Consider the following 20,230-nt stretch of genomic DNA (forward strand, 5'->3'; position numbering starts at 1 on the left):
TTAATGAACATTTACAGAGATTTTGGGTTTTCATTCATTCATTGTTGCCAAAAAGTTTTTAAAATAGATGCGTATCTTGTCAATTTCCAAAAAGAAAGACTCTCTAGCTCTCTAAAGTAAACATTAAAAACGAAAGTACTGGCGAGCTCTGGTGGCCTAGTGGCAAGAAGCTGCTTTGTAATCCCAGAGGTGTGCAGTTCAAATCCACCAGATGCTCTGCTGAAGAAGGAGGAACAATCACCTCCTGTGCCAGTCAGATCCGATTTGACGGTACACACATAAATAATAATAATAATAATAAAATAAAAACCAAAGTACAACAAAATATCTCTCTGATTTTGAGTAGACTGTTCAGTTACACAAAGTATTTCCTGTCCCAAAACTTTCTGAAATTCAAGACTTCCTAAACATGACAGTCTTCCAATTGAACTGTCAGTCTGTTTCCACGAGCAATACTGTGGGATTCCTTAGTTACCATAAGTCACATTAGTTGACTGGAATTTTTCTATTTCCTTTACATCTTGAGCTTGGTTTTGTTCCTGTATACCAAACAAAATCATCTGTTACTTTAATACACAGACTCCCATCAGTATGCCTGTATTTGAGAACGACACAGGTCTTCTTGGGGTCAATGGAAGTAAAGCTTCTCAGCTGAGGTCTGGTACTTGTAGCATCTCTGCCCGGGATGAGAGAGGTGAGGGAGACAAGGCCAGGGAGCCGAAGGCAAGCTGGGCCACCTACCGACGGACCTCCCTATCTCCCTCAGCCACTATCACTCGGAAGGCCCTGCATTTTAAAAATTACTTTCCCCTCTTTTTGAAGAGGCAACACATACTCGTTACACAAAACATGAATACAGTAAATTATAACCTAAAAAGAAAAACAGAAAGTCACCTCTCCTTGTGCCTCAAGTTTCAGTCAAACAATATGCAGATCCGCAAAATGAACAACAGTAGCATGGAGATACTCCTTAGAACAATCAATCATGTAATATCAAAAGGAAAGCATCTGCCTAGGAGAAAGCTCAGGAAGCAGGAAGGGATATACAAAAGAAGGATGGAAATAACGAACACAGGAAGAAAGGGAGAAGAGTGTTATGTTGTGGGGAATGCAATCAATGTCATAAAATATATTTAACAATGCAGGATGTATTGAAAGGAAACAGTCTGCTCTATAAAATTTCACTCAAATCACAATAAAAAATTTAAAATAAACGTCACCCATATTCTCAAACTATGTGGTATCTTTCCTTGCAGTCTATTCCAAATGAATATAAAATTGAGAGCATCGGTTTGATACATAGTTACAGAAATTATAACATAAAAATTTAATATAAAAATTGTAAAATATCTTTACAACAATCAGCATTCTTAGAAACTGTTAAAAACAGATTGGAATTAAACCCAATTACAAAACAAGCAATTTCTTAGCTCTTCACTCATAATATTTCATTATTAAGAATGACACCATCAGGGAGCTCTGGTGGCCTAGTGGCAAGAAGCTGTACTGCAATCCCAGAGCTATGTGGCTCAAATCCACCAGATGCTCTGCTGGAGAAAGAGGGACAATCTCCTCCTGTACCAGTCAGATCCGATTTGATGGTACATGCAAAACATCATCATCATCATCATCATCAAGAATGACACCATCTCCATACTTGCATTACTTTTATTAGGAGAAAATAAACTTTAAAAATATAATGCTGCGATGGGCTCTCTTGGAGCTTTTCATGTAATTCAGATTAACTCTGGAAAATAATCCCCCAAAGAATCAATGTATCAAAGGAATGTTTGGGTTGTTTTTTTTAAATGTTTTTGTTTGTGTGTGTACCGTCAAATCAGATCTGACTGGTACAGGAAGAGATTGTCCCTCCTTCTCTGGGATTGCAGTACAGCTTCTTGCCACTAGGCCACCACAGCTCCCCTAGGAATGGTTATTTTTAAGGTATTAACTGTAGTGAACATTGTTAAGTGGTTGACTCTTCAAAATCCAATGCATCTCTACCTCACTGTGCACAGTTAAGATGGAATGGAATCTTGGACCCAGATAACTCCTTATTAGTCTAAACCGAAGTCAACAAACTTTCTATGAAGAATTAGAGCGTAAATATTTTGGGTTTTGTCTCATGATGTCTTGATCACAACTACTTAATTCTGCTACTGAAAAAACAAAACCAGCCATAAACAGTAAGCAAACATATAAATGCCACTCTCATCTCAGTTTACTGCTGTCAAGTTGGAATCAAATCATAGCTCACCCTTTCGTAGATTTTCTGAAGCTGTAAACAAAATGGGATGGGATTGACCATCTTTATCCCTTAGAACAACTGGTGGGTTAGAAATGGCGGCCTTTCCATCAATAAATGAATGGATAGAGAAGCCATGGCATATCCACACAATGGAATACTACGCTGCATTGAAAAACAAGGAACTCATGAAATATTATTCAAAATGAGTGATCCTGGAGGACATAATGGTGGATGAAATAACTCAGTCACAAAAGGACAAATACTGCTTAGTGCCACTGTTGCAAAAATGTATAATATGTCCTAAAGTTTTTTTACCTAGTTTTGGGAATAGGAATCAATGGGTGGTATTTGTAATTGCCCAGGTAATAGGATGAATATGGACCGTGCTGAATAGAGTATTCTGACTTATACTAAAGTAGACACCTATATGAATGGTTCATGTGCATTCTGCAACTTAAATGAGCAAAGTAAAAAATTGGTAATATACTAAACTTTTCTCTATCCTGTATTTTTTTTAAAAAAGGCACATGCAATATATACATTTTTTAATTTAGTTTACAGAATGGAACCAAAACGTATAAATGTTATGTTTGCTAAAACTTCACAATATATATTGGGTCTATGATTTTGCTTGACTTACCTGAAATTTAAAATTAACAGTTATCAAACAGTTTTCTTTTTGGTACATATTGTTTCTGGATATCAAGATGTTAAATATATTTCTTGCTATTGTGATATGACAAGATACTTATCTCGCTCTGTCTTCCAATGTACAATGTGTATATAAGGATAAATGTGACATTGCTAGAGTAAAGAATAAATGGAACTAGGATAGTGCATTGTTAAAAAAAAAAGGGCTGCCTTTGGATTGGCAGAGCAACTCCCTACCTAGGTTGGTTACCAGAGCTCTCTCAACGTCATAACGTTCTAAAAATTGTTACTTACAAAAACAGGGTGCTAGATTTGGCCCTTCAGCCCAAATATAGTTGTCTAAAACCAGTCATAACAAACCTATCCTTATATTAGAGTAGCTGTGGACCCTAGGTTTAAGTAAATCAGTGCAGACATTTGCTTGGCAACAATTTTTATTTAGGGATCATCTTTAAACCAACAAACAAAAGTCACTGCTATCAAGCAGATTAAGTGTCCAGGAAGAGCTACTATCTTTGCCAGATGATGTAACTAAAAATGCAAAGAGCAGTTAAGATGATAGTTACCTTATTACAAGAGAAACCTATTTTAGGATAAAACTAGCACTGCTGACTGCAGAGCAGACAGAACAAAGAAATTAAAGCACTTAATCATACAGTTGTATCACTGAATCATCCAACTCTGAAGTGATCTAATGTGCTTCCTTATTTGGAAAGAAGTTTAATTAGGTTTTCTTGTTGCCTTGTCAGTTCATGCCTACCCTATGTACAAGAGGAAAAACAGTGGATATCCCTGCATGCCAGGAGCCCACTCTCATACCTACTGTGTCAACTGAACTCATTGAATCTTCCTTTCCGCTGACCCTCTACTTTAGCTAGCATGACGTTCTTCTGCAGTGTAAACACTGGTTACACTCATTATCTTCCTTCTAAGGAGCATTCTTACAGGGCAAATTTATTTATTCTTCTGGTACGTGGCTGTTGTTAGATGTTGTCTAGTTGACTACATCTGACACATAGTGCTCACCAACAAACTGACCTTACTTTATTCTGTGCCACCCTCACAATCTTCACCATGCTCAACCCCACTGTGGCAGTCATTCAATATTTTTCACCAGCATCCTAAGTTACAGCATCAATTTATCACACTAATACTTGAATATACTATCAAACTGCCAGGAGAAAAAGTACACAAATATATAGATCCCCATTTCAATGCCTTGGCTCACAATTTGAAAGACAAAAAACTGCCATATACATCATTATTTCAGTTTTATGTAACAGCAAAAAAACATCAATAAATGCTACTCCACCCCTGTTTTCATCCCTTTACATCTTACCTTTTTCTCAAGAAGAATCAGTTTAAATAGGATTAAGACCTGCAGAAAAAAGTTTTATTAAAATACAGAATTGAATTCTATTTACCTTTTCCCTATCTCAATCATAATCACATATCATGTAATAAATGCTATTAAATAATTACAGCACTTAGGGAAGAGACTTCTCTTACTTGTGGATGCTACTGAATACTCAGGTACACAGTTAAGTGTAATGATCAATGTGTGTATGTTCTGGTCAATACGTGCTTTTCTAAGAACAATCAAAAAGTACAAGTACAGATACTTCACTGGATAATGTTCCACTTTCTAGGAGACATGTATAAAACCTGGTAAGATATAGCTGAAAATACAAAGACAACAGAAAAAAAAACCTATCTTACTCTTCAAAGACATAGACTGCATTTACATACTGTAGGAAAATCTATTACTAACAAAAGCACTTTCAACTTCTAACACTATGACGCTAAATGCTGTTTCAAAAATAACGAAAACAAGCGAGCTCTGGTGGCCTAGAGGCAAGAAGTTGCACTGCAGTCCCAGAGGTGTGCAGTTCAAATCCACCAGATGCTTTGCTGGAAAAGGAGGAACAATCTCCTCCTGTACCAGTCAAATCTGATTTGACAGTACTCACACACATAAAAAAAAAAAAAAAAGAAAATTAGCAAAAACAGTTATATGCCACTATCTGTATTTTACCACAATTCATGAAATTCCCCCAGTTAAATGAATACGACTGCTTTAGTACATCATAAATCAATGAAGATATCCTACCTTGTGTCGAAAATGAAGGACAAGATCTCGTGGAGACAGACCTGTAATATTTTTTTTAAAAAAACCCAATATGTGAGTACAGTTACTAACATTTTTGATAAAGAATACTTTCTTCCTTCTTTAAAGGGAAAGAAGTTAAAAAGAAGTAAGAACACAGAATATTCAAGTAGTTATATAATACTGATACACATATTCTCAGAATTTATCAAATTAAGGCTAACAAACTGACAGGACACTGTCCAACAGAACTCCCCCCCCCATTTTCATAAAGATCAATTTCATTATTGGTGAGTAGCACACTTAACAGTTAAATACATTTAAATAATGTATAAGTGACTACAGGGCTGCTGCACTGGTAAATGGACAACCAATTCAACTAGAAACAAGTAACTGTCTAAATATTTAAATTACAGCGCTTGTTTAGAGCATCCTTTGTTTTGATTACCTTCATGAGGAGAGTGGGGAAAGCTGCTGGTAACAATGGAAATACATTAAGGCCAAATATTCTGATATCCGTTTCTAGATGTCTCTTCAGCTGGATTACATCTCCAACTCCAATATAAGCCCAAATTTGTGGCCTCCAGCATTAATGCTCTTCCTGTCTTCCAGAGCTGATGGTGTAAGCTTCACACCAAGCCTCGGAGTCTGAGTGTAGCCCACTCCAATTAAACTAGAGTTGTTAACTTTTGCAGAAATGAAAGCGATGGGATCCAACTGGAATTTCGTAGCAACGTCAAAGCGTTGGTTCCTGATGTCCAAGCCAGGATGACTGAAGTGTCAAGATCTTCACACACTTTCTGATAAACTGATCCTCCAAATTCTGTCCCATCACTGACATTAGTGTGTAACTGGAAGTTTCCGCTCCAGCAGGCCCAGCAAAGTTATTCCTTGTCAGCTTTGATTTGGCACTGTCGAAGGTCACCTGGTACCTGGCGAGTCAGCCCTCATAACCAAAGACAGCTGAACCATGGACTGCACGTCCAGCAAAGTCAAAATCACAACCAAGGTTTATGCACTCCCTTTGTAAGAAGACTTGATTTTACCACTTCCTCCCCACCCGCCTTGTGTTTGGTGAGATGGTTGCACTGAATGTCAATTTTAAAATCTGGCAGATCTGGTCTTCAATTGTGATTTCTGTTCCCAGGTTATCATTAAGTGTTCCATTTTTCTGTGAAAAGTCAGCCCATATTCACACCATTTATATTTGGTCTTCAAAGTCCCAGTAACTTTACCAATGTCTGTATCAGATGAACCAGATGTTGAGAATTCCACTCAACTGCATTACTTTGTTTACACATCGAGTTTCACCAACCCCAAATCAAATCCATTCTTGAAAATTATCTCTGGCAACTTTACCAAGGTTAGCACAGGATGGAGGAATGCACATAGGCCACACAGCTCTGCTTATAGGTCGCCATGGTGGGACGAGGAAAGGGATCTGGTGGTCTCCCAAAAGAGGCTGCTCTGCTCGAAGCTGAGGCCGCACAACTCGCTCAAAGCTGAGCTGCAGCTGCCGTGCTGGAGGGTGAAGTGAGGGAGCAATAGAACTTTTTGTGATGATGAAAATATTCTATATTTTGCTGCTTAGTAATAACACCACATGTAGCTAATTGAGTACTTTAAACATGGGAAATTCAACAAACCTGAATTTTAAATTAATTTTAACTTAAATGTAAGTAGTCATGTATGACTACTAGTTAAGACTGTACATGATGCACATCTAACACCTTTCACTCACTTTATAAACATCTCACAAATTACAGAAGTTTAGAAATAATAGAACTTACATATTTTGGCAATTTAAGTATGGACACTTGGTCATTGCATTCTATATGACATTATTTCTGAATTATGTCTTTATAAAGATTATTGGTTTGCATATAATCAATCATACATGTCATGTTTTGCACATGTATTTTGTGTTTTATACAATCATTCATATACATTGTATTTTATATAATTACCATTGTTCTGTACTTTTTATCACCGTCTTTTCAAATTCTCATTGATCTTTTCCCATTACTTCACCCCCATTACTCACTAACCTCTGTTATCCCACTGATTTTTTTTCCTCCCTATCCTTTTTTTCTTCCCCATTTGAATATTTATACAAATCTTGTCTTTTTGATCATTTATCTCAAACATTACAGACAAAATATAATGGATTACAGAAAGATGTATTCTTAAAATAAGAGTTTTTAAATGAGTTCACTTTACACACTGGTCTTCGATAGTGAACTATCAAAATGTAGCCACTACTTCTAAGCATTCTATGAGTACTTAGGACACCAGTGGCTATTCTGGTTGGCAAAGCAGTATAAAGGAAACAAACTTCCAATCTGAAGACTCTTAGGAAGAGACTGCTTATCTTTCTTCCTTGAAGGAGCTTGTGGATTTGAAAGTCTGGAAACACAGCCTTTTAGTTAGCAGCACAACACCCTACAGACTACACAACCAGCAACACGAGGCAAGAAGATATTTAAGAAAAAGTTTTCTGTAACTTGGTTATGTGGCTGCTGTTAGGTGCCCATCAAGTTGAAAATGACTCACAGCGACCCTACAGAGCTGCAGATAGGAATCTCCTAATCTCCATCATGCTCAAGCTCAACTTGTCCCATCCTCACGCTTTCCAACATGCTCAAGTACTCTGATGCTGTCATGGTGTCAAATCTATCTTGTCAAAGGTCTTTCCTCTCTCTTGCTGACTCTCGACCTTTCTCAGTGTAATGTCTTTTCCCAATCAGTAGTGACCTTTCATGACACTATGCCCAAAGCATGTTAGAAGATGTTTCACCGTTCTTGCCTCTAAGAAGCACTTTGATTTCATGTCATCTAAGACAGGTTTGTTTGTCCTTTAGTTTTGTTCTTTATCCATGAGAGAGTCAATATTTTCCTCCAACACCCAATTCAAATGCATCAGTTCTTCTTTGCTCTTTCTTACTCATTAACTTTCAGATGGACAGGAAGCAACTGAAAATATCATGGCTTGAATCAGGTGTACCTTCGTCTTTCAACTGACAACTTTGCTCTTCAGCACTATGAAGCAGTCACTGATAACAGATTTTCTCAATACAACACGTCTTTCGATTTCCTGACTGCTGCTACCATGAGTGTTGACTGTGGATTCAAGTAAAAGGAAACTGTTGACAACTTCAATCTTTTCTTTATCTATCCATGATGTTGTCTATTTGTAAAATAGTGAAGATTTTTATTTTCTTGATATTGAGATATAATCCATATTGAAGGCTGTAGTCTTTGATCTTCCTCAGTGTTTCAAGTCTTGTTCACTTTCCGTAAGCAAGAGTGTGTCATCTTACTACACAGGTTGTTAATGAGTCTTCCTCTAATCGTGATGCCATATTCTTCTTCATAAAGACCAGATTCTCGAATTATGTATTCAGCATATAGAAAGGATATAACTCTGATGTGCATCTTTTCTAATTTTAAACTATGCAGTGTCCAATTGTTATTTGAACAATAGCCTCCTGGACTATATGTAGGTGTCTCAGAGCACAACTGAACATTCTAGGATTTCCACGCTTCTCAACAGTATCCATAGTTTGTTATGATCTACAGTCAAATGCCTTTGCATAATTAATACAAGTAAACATCTTTCTCGAATTCTCTGCTTTCAGCCAGTATTCATCTGACATCAGCAATGATATCCTTCATGCCATGGACACTTCTGAATCTGGTTTAAATTTCTGGCAGTTTCCTGTCAAAGTACCATTCCAGCTATTTAAAAACAATCTTCAGCAAGATTTTACACGCATACAATGTTAATGATATTGTGTGATAATTTTTTTCACTCTGTTGGATCATGTTGTTGTTGCTGATTGTCTTCAAGTCGAGCCCGACTCATTGCGACCCCATGAACAAAAGGCCTGAAGCCCTTCTACAACTACTGACATTTATTAAAGTTCATAGAGTTTCCAGAGGCGTGTTTACAAAGTGGATACCACTCCTGCTTCCAAGTCGGACCATGGCATGGAGAAAATTTAGGTTTTAATGTTTTTAAGAGTAACAGCAGAATTAAAATATTGATGAATCAGATCTCCTGTGCTGATGCAGTTCTACCTACAAAGTTTTAGATGCAATCCTGTTTGCCAAACAAGAAGAAATGAAGATGTCTCATTTCATTCGCTTGAAGAAAAATTACTTACCAAGATATACTTGGGATCCTTCTAAGGATGTTCCTCCTAAGGAGCTATTCATATGTTCATAAAGCTCCTAGGAAATAACAAAGTCCATTTAGAACATTTAATTCACTTTCAAAAATGAATAATCATGGGAAACACCAAAACAGTTCCTTAAGTGAGACAATTTGCTTTTCTAGGTTTAAATTTAGTAACAATCAAAGTCTTTCTAGAGCTGTGACTACTTCCAGTACATATTCCTCTTAAAAGCATGAGCTGTAAAAAGAGAGACCTGAAAATAAAGTGTGAAAGGCTATTCAGAGTATCCCTTCTCTTCCTCTACATTTCAGAACTTAATGTATTCAGAGAGTGGTATGGAATTCTAGGATAAATTCTCTCTCTCTACTTGCAAATACCTAATTTACTAGGTTCAGAATGGAATTCAGGGGAGATCCATGTGCTTAATATTTACGCAGTCATGAGAAAAACATGCTACCGATCTTCAAGAAAATATTCATGCAGTTTATCTGGTTTTACTATGGAAGCTGGGAACCAGAGTCACACATGTAAACATATGCGACATAAGATAAGCAAATTTACAGGGGTAATGCCATAGGGAAAGAGCAGTTATTCATTAAGAGGAACAATTATTTCATATTAATATGTAGTCATTATTTCCTAATAAAAGGAACTTTATTAGGAAATAATAGAACTTTATAATTGTCATTCTAACAATGAAGTATCTCCTTTTAATATTTTTTATTGGTATTCATATAATTATTTTACAGTATGTTTCATTCATACACATTGTGTTTCACATAACCAATCATATACATTCTATTTTATTTTTTTAATTGGTTTGTATATGAAGTTAATATACATTGTGTTTCACACTATTCTTCATTCACAATTCTCATGCATTATGTTTTATAATATCAATCACCATTGGACCTTGCCCATCATTACCCTGTCTTTTTGCCCGGATCCTTCCCATTTGCTTCGCCCCTTCCCTCCACCCACCAAACTGTGCAGCTCTGTGGTTTCACCCCATCCATCCTCACCCCTCTACTCCTCCCTGCCCCTCTTGAGTTCCTGTAAATGTTTTACTAGTTATCTTATTTTTACAATGATGATCTTATGTAGTATTTGTCCTTATAAGGCTGAGTTAATTCACTCAGATAATGCTCTACAGTCTCTCCCAAGTTATGTAGTATTTTTCAACACTGTTAGTCCTGAGTGCTTTATTGTTTTTAGAGCTAGTAAATTATTATCACTCACAATATTATTGATCTACTTCCTTCCTGAGACTGTCTTTCAGGCAAATGCATCTCCAGAGAGGTATTAAATTACCTTTAGAATGGAAATTTGGGAAAAATCCTTTTCTTCAAAATATGCATGTGTAATGAGCTGAAGTTTCGCTTGAAGTAATCCATAGAGAGGCTTGAATAAAAAAAAATAACGGGTTAATAACAGTAGAATACACATATCCTTTTTAATTTTAAGGAGGACACAATAAATTAGTAACTGCCAATTTTTGTGATTTTCATGGCTGAAAGCTGGAAAGTCACCAGCTATAGTCACTGGAAGTCACTGTCTGTGGATACGGGCTAAGAATGCTTGAAAAGCTATTGGCCTAATTTTTCCCCACAAAAAAGCAAACATGAATTTTGGGGGTTCATGGATGCCCTGAAGTCTAGCAATTAAATTACTTGATCTTTTAGGGAGTCCCACTGATTTCAGGTTAACCTTTGAGTTATCTATTGAACTTCAGGAACATTTGTATATAGTAACCATTAGGATTTAAGATAATAACATGACACAGATCTGGATTTTCCCCACAAAGGGAATCTGGGGGATTACAGTTTATAATATGTGTTCACTACCACTGGTAACGATGCTATAGTATCTCATTAGTAATAACCATGAAGCATCAGATGATTTTTTTTTAAAGAGAAAATGTTTTCTATTTTCTTTTTTGAAATGGGTTAAAGTAATTATCTATTTGTATCTGATCAACTTGTACCTAGAAGAAACACAATTCTGAAGTATTACTATGCTGTAATGGATCATTCAGAATGGCTCTGCTAGTCACTAGTTTTTTACTCTGATCACATGGCTAAGTGGTACCGTACAAATATTATGTCTTTGTGAACCATCAATAGATTGGATAGCTTGCTAACATTAATACACTAACTAGCACTTACCATGGTAAGAACCAAGCAAATAAGGTGTAATGAACTTTAATGTGAAGACTGGTTACTTTTGCTATCCCACCAGGCCTAAACTGAGCAGACTCAGATGCACCAAAAAAGATCTCCCTAAAACTAGGAAGAAAGAACCAGAGACTGTGAGCTGTGGTGCCGAAGAGACTGAGAAATTCCTACAGAGGTGGCAGCAGCTGCAGTAAAGGTGATAAAAAAAACAGAGACAAGTGTGAGAGAGAGATGGACCTTCTGGACAACGGAGCCAGAAAGCTGAGTACTTTTTAAGCTCTTGCCAGGAGAAATACCGACCCACAGGGCAAGAGCCTAGGGCCTAGGCTAACTGGCAGGGTGAGGAATAGTATAACTGGCAAAACTAAGAAAGTATTGTACAATTTACCTGAGCAGAGTAAAGGCCAACATGATGAGGCTGAAAGTTTGAGAGAGGGCGGCCTGCAAACATGCCTGAAAAGAAACTTTCCCGATGAAGAATTGTCTCCTGAGTCGTAACCTGTCATTTTTTCCTCACAGATCCCATAATCTTGAGTAATGTCTGTGAGTTCTGTGCAGGCTCTACAATGAATTATCAAAGTCAGAAGAGCTGTGTCTGACCTCAGAGGAATCAGCTTGTGATATTAATGTGGATTCTTCTCCCTTTTGAAGTTACTGGAGGTCAGACACTGCCTCCTCCGTATCCATCACAATGCTTTCACAATAGTAGAATACATCATTCTATCATTTCCTTTCTGCAAAAAAGTTTTTAAAAAGCACAGGGCTGCACAATTTGATGGGTGGAGGAAAGGGGTAAAGGAAATGGGAAAGATCCTGAAAAGATGGGGTTATGGTACACACAGTCCAATGATGATTAATTTTATAAAGCATAATGTAAAGAAAGAATTGTGTGAAACACAATGTTAATGAAAAAAAGTGTGACACACACACACACACACACACACACAGAGAACAAAATCAAACTCCCACTATGTACATGAATGAAACACAATGTATATGAATAATTACATGCATATCAATAAAAATACGAAAAGGGGAAAAAAAGCAACATTACAAAACTTCCCCTGCATTTAGTTATACGGAAGTCCCCAAATTTTTAATTATGTCTTATCCTCAAAGAAAAACTGTCTGTTTTCTTTCAATATGTAACAACTCACTAATAGGTCAAGGAGACTCTTACCAGCTTGCTTAAAACACAGACACTTTTCTGAACGGTTTCTCTGGTGACATCCGCTTGCCTTACTTTCAGTGCCTATTTAAAACAAACAGCATTGGAAATGTTTCACAGAAATTTAACAGGATTCATGTATTTTCAATATAAACACAGCAACCAAGTAGAAGAACTTTCTTCCACTTACATAAATTCAAAAGGTATTTAGTAAGCATCTATTAAAACAGAATAGACGAGCTTTTTGAATCACCAGAATAAAGAAGCATCGAACTGCAAAAAAAAAAAACAAACCAGAATAGACAAGTATCAGTGTGAGCAGTTTTGCCACAATATGAGGTGGGCATGGGGACGCTAATAATTTTTCACTTTTTTTGTCTTTGAGGAAAACAAATCCACAAAATTTGTTCTAAAACCTAAGATAATTCAGATTTCCACTGCCATTTTTTCCAACAGATCAAAAACATAAAACAAAAACTTCTATACGATTTTCTTCTGTGGTCCAAAACCATCTACCTCATAAACAAATTTGTTAGAATGCAATTATCAAATCTAGGTGATGCATATACAAGTGTTCATATTATTCTTTTAATTATCTGCATGTTAAATTTTTCATTATGTAAAAAGTTAGAAGAGAAAAAGTCTTACTGAGGTAAGTTATCTAAGGAAACCTTTAAACTTTCAGCTGCTATGGCTCTACTTTAAAAGAACTTTAATTCTGAAAGGTGGAGAGGACAAGCATATAGCTTTTCCAAAAATCTCCAAATAATTCTAGTTATGAACCATTGTTTTAGAGTAGTGGTTCTCAACTTTGGATACTCATTGGAATCATCTAGGGGGTTTTTAAAACCGAATGCTCAAAACAGTTTAAATTACAATCAGTGGCAAGTCATCCCTAGACTTTAAAACTCTCTCAGGTAATTCCAATGTGCAGCCAAAATTGAGAATCAATGACTTCAAGAGAAAAAAAGTTTATTCAGTAAGACTCTTTCAATCAGAAAAAGACCTCAGTGCTGTTTAAAAGTAAGTCATAAACGATAAAGCTATTCATCTTGGTTTATTTATATAAATACTTAGAACTGAGATAACCTAATGAATTCTGCTGTTGTTGTCTGTTGTCAGGTCAATTCTGACTGTGGCATCCTATCCCACAGAGAACTGCACTAAGAGTTTTCCCAGAAGCAGATCATCTCCCTTAAAGTAGCTGGTGGGGAGAAAAATTCAAGGGAACAATTACATTTGAAATACAGGATAGGGCAAGGTACAGATCTGTTGTTGAAATGAATCATAATGGTACCTAACAACAAAAACAACAACCTTAAAACAATGTGCTAAGTATTAGGAAGCTCTGATGGCACAGTGTGCAGTGAGAGTTACCTAAAAGCTGTGCATACCTACCGGTTTGACTTCTCTCTGTGGGATAACAACGGGCAGTTGTATTTTGGGATGGAGGGCTTTTGAAGAATAATTTTATTACAGAAATAAAAACATAGTATTTTAAAAAATTTATTCATTCATAGTTGCACATTTTCTTCCCGAGTCACTGTGCACAGCACCCCTTATTCTAGATTGCTGTCATGTTGTTGTTGTTGTTGTTATGTGCCGTCGAGTCGCCTGCAACTCATAGCGACCCTATGTACAACAGCCCTAAACACCGCTCCGTCCTGTGCCAATTGCACTGTCCCTGACACTCCCATCCCAATTATCCCAATCACTGAATCAATCCACCTCATAGAGGACCTTCCTCTCCTGCGCTGTCCCTCCACCCTCCCAAGCATCATGTCCCTCTCTAAGGACCGGTCTCTCCTCACAACATGTCCAAAGTATGTTAGACGGAGTCTCAGAATCCTTGCCTCCAAGGAGCCACCCGGTTTAACCCTTTCCAGGACAAATCTGTTTGTTTTCCTAGCAGTCCATGGTATTCTCAATACTCTTCTCCAGCACCACAGCTCAAAGGCATCAATTCTCCTTCTATCCTCCTGGGTCATTGTCCAAATCCCTGATGCATAACAGGTGATCGCGAAAACCATGGCCTGTATCAGATGCACCTTAGTCTCCAAAGAGATACCATTGCTCTTCAGCACTTTGGAGAGGTCCCTAACAGCAGACCTTCCCATGGCAACGTGCCTTTTAATTTCCTGGCTGCTGGTGCCAAGACTGTTGACTATGGAGCCAAGTAAACTAAAGCTGTGTACAATCTCAATCTCTTCACCATCCATCCTGAGGCTGCCAATTGGTCCAGTGGTGAGAATCTTTGTCTTCTTGACATTGAGCCTCAATCCATATTGTAGGCTGCAGTCCTTGACACTCTGCAGCAGGCACTTCAGGTCCTCCTCAGTTTCAGCAAGCAGGGTTGTGTCATCCGCATAACGCAGATTGTTGATAAATCGTCCACCAATCCTGACCCCACATTTCTCCTCATAGAGCCCAGCCTCCCGGATAACCTGTTCTGCATATAGGTTGAAAAGGTATGGAGATAGGATGCATCCCTGGCGTACGCCCTTCCCAATTTTGAACCATGCAGTGTTTCCTTGCTCTATTCTGACGACTGCCTCCTGGTCCAAGTATAAGTTTCGCATTAGAATGATCAAGTGTTCTGGGATTCCCATTCTTCTCAGAGTCAGCCACAGTTTGTTATGATCTACAGTCAAATGCCTTTGCATAGTCAATGCTGTCATACATATGTCTAATCATATATTCCTTTCAGACTGTTCTTCCCCTAGCTGTTCCATTGCAGTGCTCATTATCTATCCACTCTTTCTATTCTCCTCCCAATCCCCCATGTCATACAGTGACTTAACATTTCATAACAGTGGTGTTATGCAGCATTTGTCCTTTTGTGACTGAGATATTTCAATTTTACTCAACATAATATCCTCCAGGCTCATACATGTTGTGCAATGTTTGGGCAGTCTTTTTATAGTAATTTCAAAAATCACCATCAAAAACCTGATGGGAGGTCACTATGAGAGAATCAACTCCTACATAAAAACAGCAAAAAATATTTATTAAAACTTAAAATAATAACCACATGAAAAACAGATTTTCCCCCAATTTTAAACTTTAATTGTTGTTGATTGACTTTGAGTCGAGCACAACTCATAGAGACCCTATGAACAAAAGGCCTAAAGCCTTTAACTATCAACATTTATCAAAGTTCATAAAGTTTCCAGAGGCATGTTGTTTAGGAAGTGGATTCAATAGGATTATAGTTTATTTTTTTAAATCACTGTAACTAGCATACCTTGGCTTCAATTTGTCGATAGCAAGAGATACCATATACTGTGGCTCCATTTCCATTTCTGGGTGGTAAGTGGAAATAAACAGTATCTAAGAGAAACACAGAAAAAAAAATTAAGTACTGAAGTAAATTTCCTTGATAATTTTGAATTTAAGAATCACCTGGGGTCTTATTAAGCTGTAGATTCTGATTCAGTTTATCTACGGTAGATCTTAGCAGGGGGTCAAACTAGAAGGAACCAATTCAAAGTCTTGGAAAAAATGCTGTTGTTAAGTGCAGTCAAGTTGCAGATGACTCACAGTGACCCTATGAACTAAAGTCTTCAACACGTGCGTGACTTACATCCTTTCTCCAGGTTCATAGGGTTTACAGAGGCAAGCTATTTATGGAAGTGGATGCCACTCCTACTTCCAAGCTTGTTTAAATCAGGGAGCTCCACCAAACACTGTCCACCATAGTATCTTTTATTACAAATTCAAAACTCATTGCCATCTAGATGATGCTCCAGCAGGCTTTCAAGTTTATACTAATCACCTCTCACTTTCCAGGACTCCTCAAATGACTCAGGACTTACTTGACAACACTGTTAAGATATTCCCCATGCTTGCAGGCAAAGGACTCTGATAGCAATGGCCTCAGGGATGAGGAAATTATACTATCTGTTTCCAGGTGGGCATATGAGTAAATACTAACCTAAATAAGTCAGCAGGTAGAGCCCCAGCCAATCTGTAATTGAATTAGTTAGGCCCTTCAATTTGCTTCTGAAGAGTCAAAGTATAAATGTAATCATATTTGTAGCACATGCCCAATCTGGCTCTAATCACTTTGCTGAGCTAGAGTTCCTAGAAGAAGGCTAGATTTGCCAGTCACGCCCAATCTAAGCCCAGCACTACTCCTGAGGCCCTCAAAAGCATCAGCAGTCACTTCCACCCAGTTATTTTAATATTTAATAAACTACCATAGCAAGCCAAAGTTCTTTCATTACAACCTAAATTGTCTTGACAAATTTTTTAAAGGCACCTATTAATGCTCCACTATTTTCTAAATAAAATTTTAAATAGCTTTATTAATGTTTATCATATGATGACCTGCACATATTTAAAATATCTAATTTCCCAAGTTTTGACATATATATATATGTCTGTGTGTGTGTGTGTGTGTGTGTGTGTGTGTATGTATCTCGTTAGCATAATGAACACAGCCAACAACAACAAAATTTTCTCGTGCTTCTTTATAATCCTTGTCACATCCATCACTGTCTTCTTGCCTCTGCACTCTGCAAAAGCACTGACGTAATTTTTATCACTGTAAATTGTTGTTGTAATGCTCCACTCTCTTAACATACCTTCTTGATAGTTGTGTGCACCATCTGGTAAGGCAAGGAAGGGTAAGTATTTCCATTCTTCAGGTAAAGTGTGGCTGTCATGTCCATCTCCTGGAATCAGCGGCGGGTAAGAGAATTCAACCTAAAATAGTAAAGAATGTTTAGTTAACAGGTTGTTGATCAAAGGGAGCACTAAGAATGATTTTAATCCGTGAATGACAGTTGTTGATACCCATTAACTATTTATTCCTAGCAAAACTCAGGTACAGATGACAAAAAGGAAAGAAAAGGAATAAACAAAGGAAAGATGTGATGTCTTTCCTCTTATTTAAGTGTTAAGATGAAAGGGGTAGAGATGTGGTGATGGTGGTTGAGTCTGGATTGGACAGTTAAGATTTGGGGTGATAATTAAAGTCATGCTGGAATCCTGAGGAAAACCAACATACTACCCAAGAGTAGAAATGGTCCAACAAAGTGTTCTGTGAAATGAAGTTTCTCACCAATTGCCTCCCTTGGTTCCAACACTTACAGCTTTGTGCTTAAGGTTTTGATGGTATTCTTTCAGGGGGAAGGGAGAAATAAGAAGTTTCAATGAATCTTTCCAATCTGCTTTGCTTATATTATGCATCCCTTACTTTCCAGAATTCCTTCTGCTATTCCATGTTCAATATATCCTCCTTATTCCCAACTCTACTGAAAGAAGATTTGTTTAGCATGACTCTAGTTGGATATCAAATCATACAATTTTTTTGGTGCCTTTTTCTAAATTTAAATTTATTATTAATTTCAGTAAAAATTTACAGAGACTTTGGATTTTAGTCATTGTTGCACTTTTCTCCGCTCCCAACCCTCCCCCCTAGTACACTACCCTCTTGGAAAAGTAAAAGAAAAAGTCTTTCATTGTTTTACAAACCCTCCCCCTGGTCCATTCCACCATGTAGCCTTCGCTCTAGACTCCTGTCATGACAAAAATATCTAATCATATATCCCTTTTAAACAGTTTTCTCCCTCATCTGTTTCAATGCACCCATCCTTCTCAGTCTCTCTCCAACCCCAAGGTCAGTCCTGTTTTACAACAGTAGTACCATGCAGTATTTGTCATTTTGTGACTTAGATACTTCACTCAGCATAATATCCTCCAAAGTCACCCATTTTGAGTAATATTGCATGAGTTCTTTGTTTTTCAATGCAGCATAGTATTCCATTGTGTGAATATACCACAGTTTCTCTATCCATTTGTTTGCTGATGGGCACTTAGGTTGTTTCCAACTCCTTGCTATTGTGAACAAAGCAGTGATAAACATGGGTGTGCATATATCTGCTTGGATGTCAGTTATGGTCTCTTTGGGGTATATTCCCAGTAGTGGAATTGCTGGATCAAATGGTATCTCTATTTGCAACTTTTTGAGAAAGCACCACACCGCCTTCCACAGTAGTTGCACCAGAACAGACAATTTGTAAAACTGTTAGGTGTAGAAGCCAAGTATACACACCTAACACACTCCTACTCTCTCCCAACAACCCCAATACCACACCTCATTTTAATAACAGTGGTCTTACACAGTATTATGTTCTTAAGTGTATCAGAGATAATGGCACAGGATAGGACATAGTTGAGGTCTACTGTTCATAGTGTGTTATGAATATATTCGACTCAACGACACCTAACAACGTCTCCTAGACTCACTCAGATTGTATAGAGTTTCATTTATTCTTTATTGTTTTTCAGTGCTGTGTAATACTACATTATGTGAATATGCCAGTGTCTATATCCTTACATCGGTTGTTGAGCACTTCAGCTAGTTCCATCTCTTTGCTCTGTGAATAATGTTGCAATAAACATAGAGGCCACAATCTTATTTCTTTTGGGCACATTCCCAGTAGTGTTACAGCAAAATCAAATGGTGTTTATATTTTCAACTTTCTAAAGCAATGCCTTCCACAGTGGCTGCACCATTTTAATCATATCAGCAGCGCATGAAATTTCCAATTCTTCACTTCCTCACCAGCATTTATTGTTTCCTTTTCTGTTGAACTAAGCTACTGATACAGGGCTGAAATGGAATCTCACTGTGCTTTGATTTGTATCTCTTCAATGGCTAGTGATCTTGAGCATTTTTTTCATGTGTTTGTCAGCCATCTGAATGTCTTCTTTGGTAAAATCTTTTCATATCTTTTGTAATTTGATTGTTTGCCTTCTTCTTTTGAGATGTCAGAGTATTCTACATGTTTTAGATATGAATCCCTTATTAAATGTTATTGTCAAATATTTGTTCCCAGTCTGTAGACTCTCAGCCTTTTGGAGAAGTTTTTTGATGCACACCAGGATATGATTTTTTAGAAGGCCATGTTCATGTATTTTATCCTCTGTTAGTTGTACATTTTTGGCTATGTTTGAAAGTCTGTTCATGCCATAGACTGTTCATAGCAAGGTTTTTATATTTAACAGCTAAGCAGGTCTGAAGGGAGCTTTGATGGCCTAGTGGTAATGATCTGTGCTGTCAACCAACTCATACATGTTCATGCAGTTCGAATTCACTAGCTGCTCTGCAAGAGAAAGACAAGGAATCTCCTCCCATGTGATTTATGGTTTCTGAAAACGTGCTAGAAGGTAGGCTGTGAGTCAGTTCTGGCTTGATGGTACACAATAACAACAGCCTATTGAAAGCAAAAGGAAGTGTACTGTTATTGTTGTTGATTGCTGGGGAGTCGAGCATGACTCACAGTGACCCTGTGAACAAAAGGCCTAAAGTCTTTCTATAACTATTGTCATTTATCAAAGTTTATAGAGTTTCCAGAAGCATGCTATTTTAGGAAGTGGATGCCACTTCCAAACCTGTCTTAAACTAGGAGCTCTGCCAAACACTGTCCACCATGGGTAACCGTAATGGTATTTGACACCCCAAAGGCACAAGGTTCAGCATCACAACAACCCCAGGTTACCTAAGTACAGCCGCCTATTGATAGAACATTAGAACACTGTACCACTTAGAAGAATGTTCCTTCAAAATATAACAACAACAACAACTGACTTTTAAATACAGAGGTCCTCCCTGAGGTCTTGTTAACTCTAAACATGAGGCTTAAATAAACAAACAAACAAACAAAAAACAACCAATATAGTATACTTTTGTTGTTA

At 37.4% G+C, this 20,230-nt stretch overlaps 1 protein-coding gene and 1 pseudogene across 1 annotated transcript in view; both read right to left on the bottom strand.

Annotated features, from left to right (window-relative positions):
- Positions 1–20,230, bottom strand: part of AVL9 (AVL9 homolog (S. cerevisiase)) — a 73,221-nt gene that overhangs the window by 25,981 nt on the left and 27,010 nt on the right. The window contains exons 2-8 of the mRNA XM_006887611.1: positions 17,113–17,233; positions 15,771–15,856; positions 12,539–12,610; positions 10,496–10,585; positions 9,173–9,239; positions 5,010–5,050; positions 4,239–4,277 (exon numbers count right to left, since the gene is read on the bottom strand). Of these exons, the coding sequence (XP_006887673.1) occupies positions 4,239–4,277; positions 5,010–5,050; positions 9,173–9,239; positions 10,496–10,585; positions 12,539–12,610; positions 15,771–15,856; positions 17,113–17,233 (516 nt within the window). The remainder of the gene's footprint in view (positions 1–4,238; positions 4,278–5,009; positions 5,051–9,172; positions 9,240–10,495; positions 10,586–12,538; positions 12,611–15,770; positions 15,857–17,112; positions 17,234–20,230) is intronic.
- Positions 5,417–6,427, bottom strand: LOC102862953 (annotated as a pseudogene).

This window comes from Elephantulus edwardii, unplaced genomic scaffold (genome assembly GCF_000299155.1).
Source record: "Elephantulus edwardii isolate Elephantulus edwardi_28Jun2011 unplaced genomic scaffold, EleEdw1.0 scaffold00059, whole genome shotgun sequence".
Classification (NCBI taxonomy): Eukaryota; Metazoa; Chordata; class Mammalia; order Macroscelidea; family Macroscelididae; genus Elephantulus; species Elephantulus edwardii.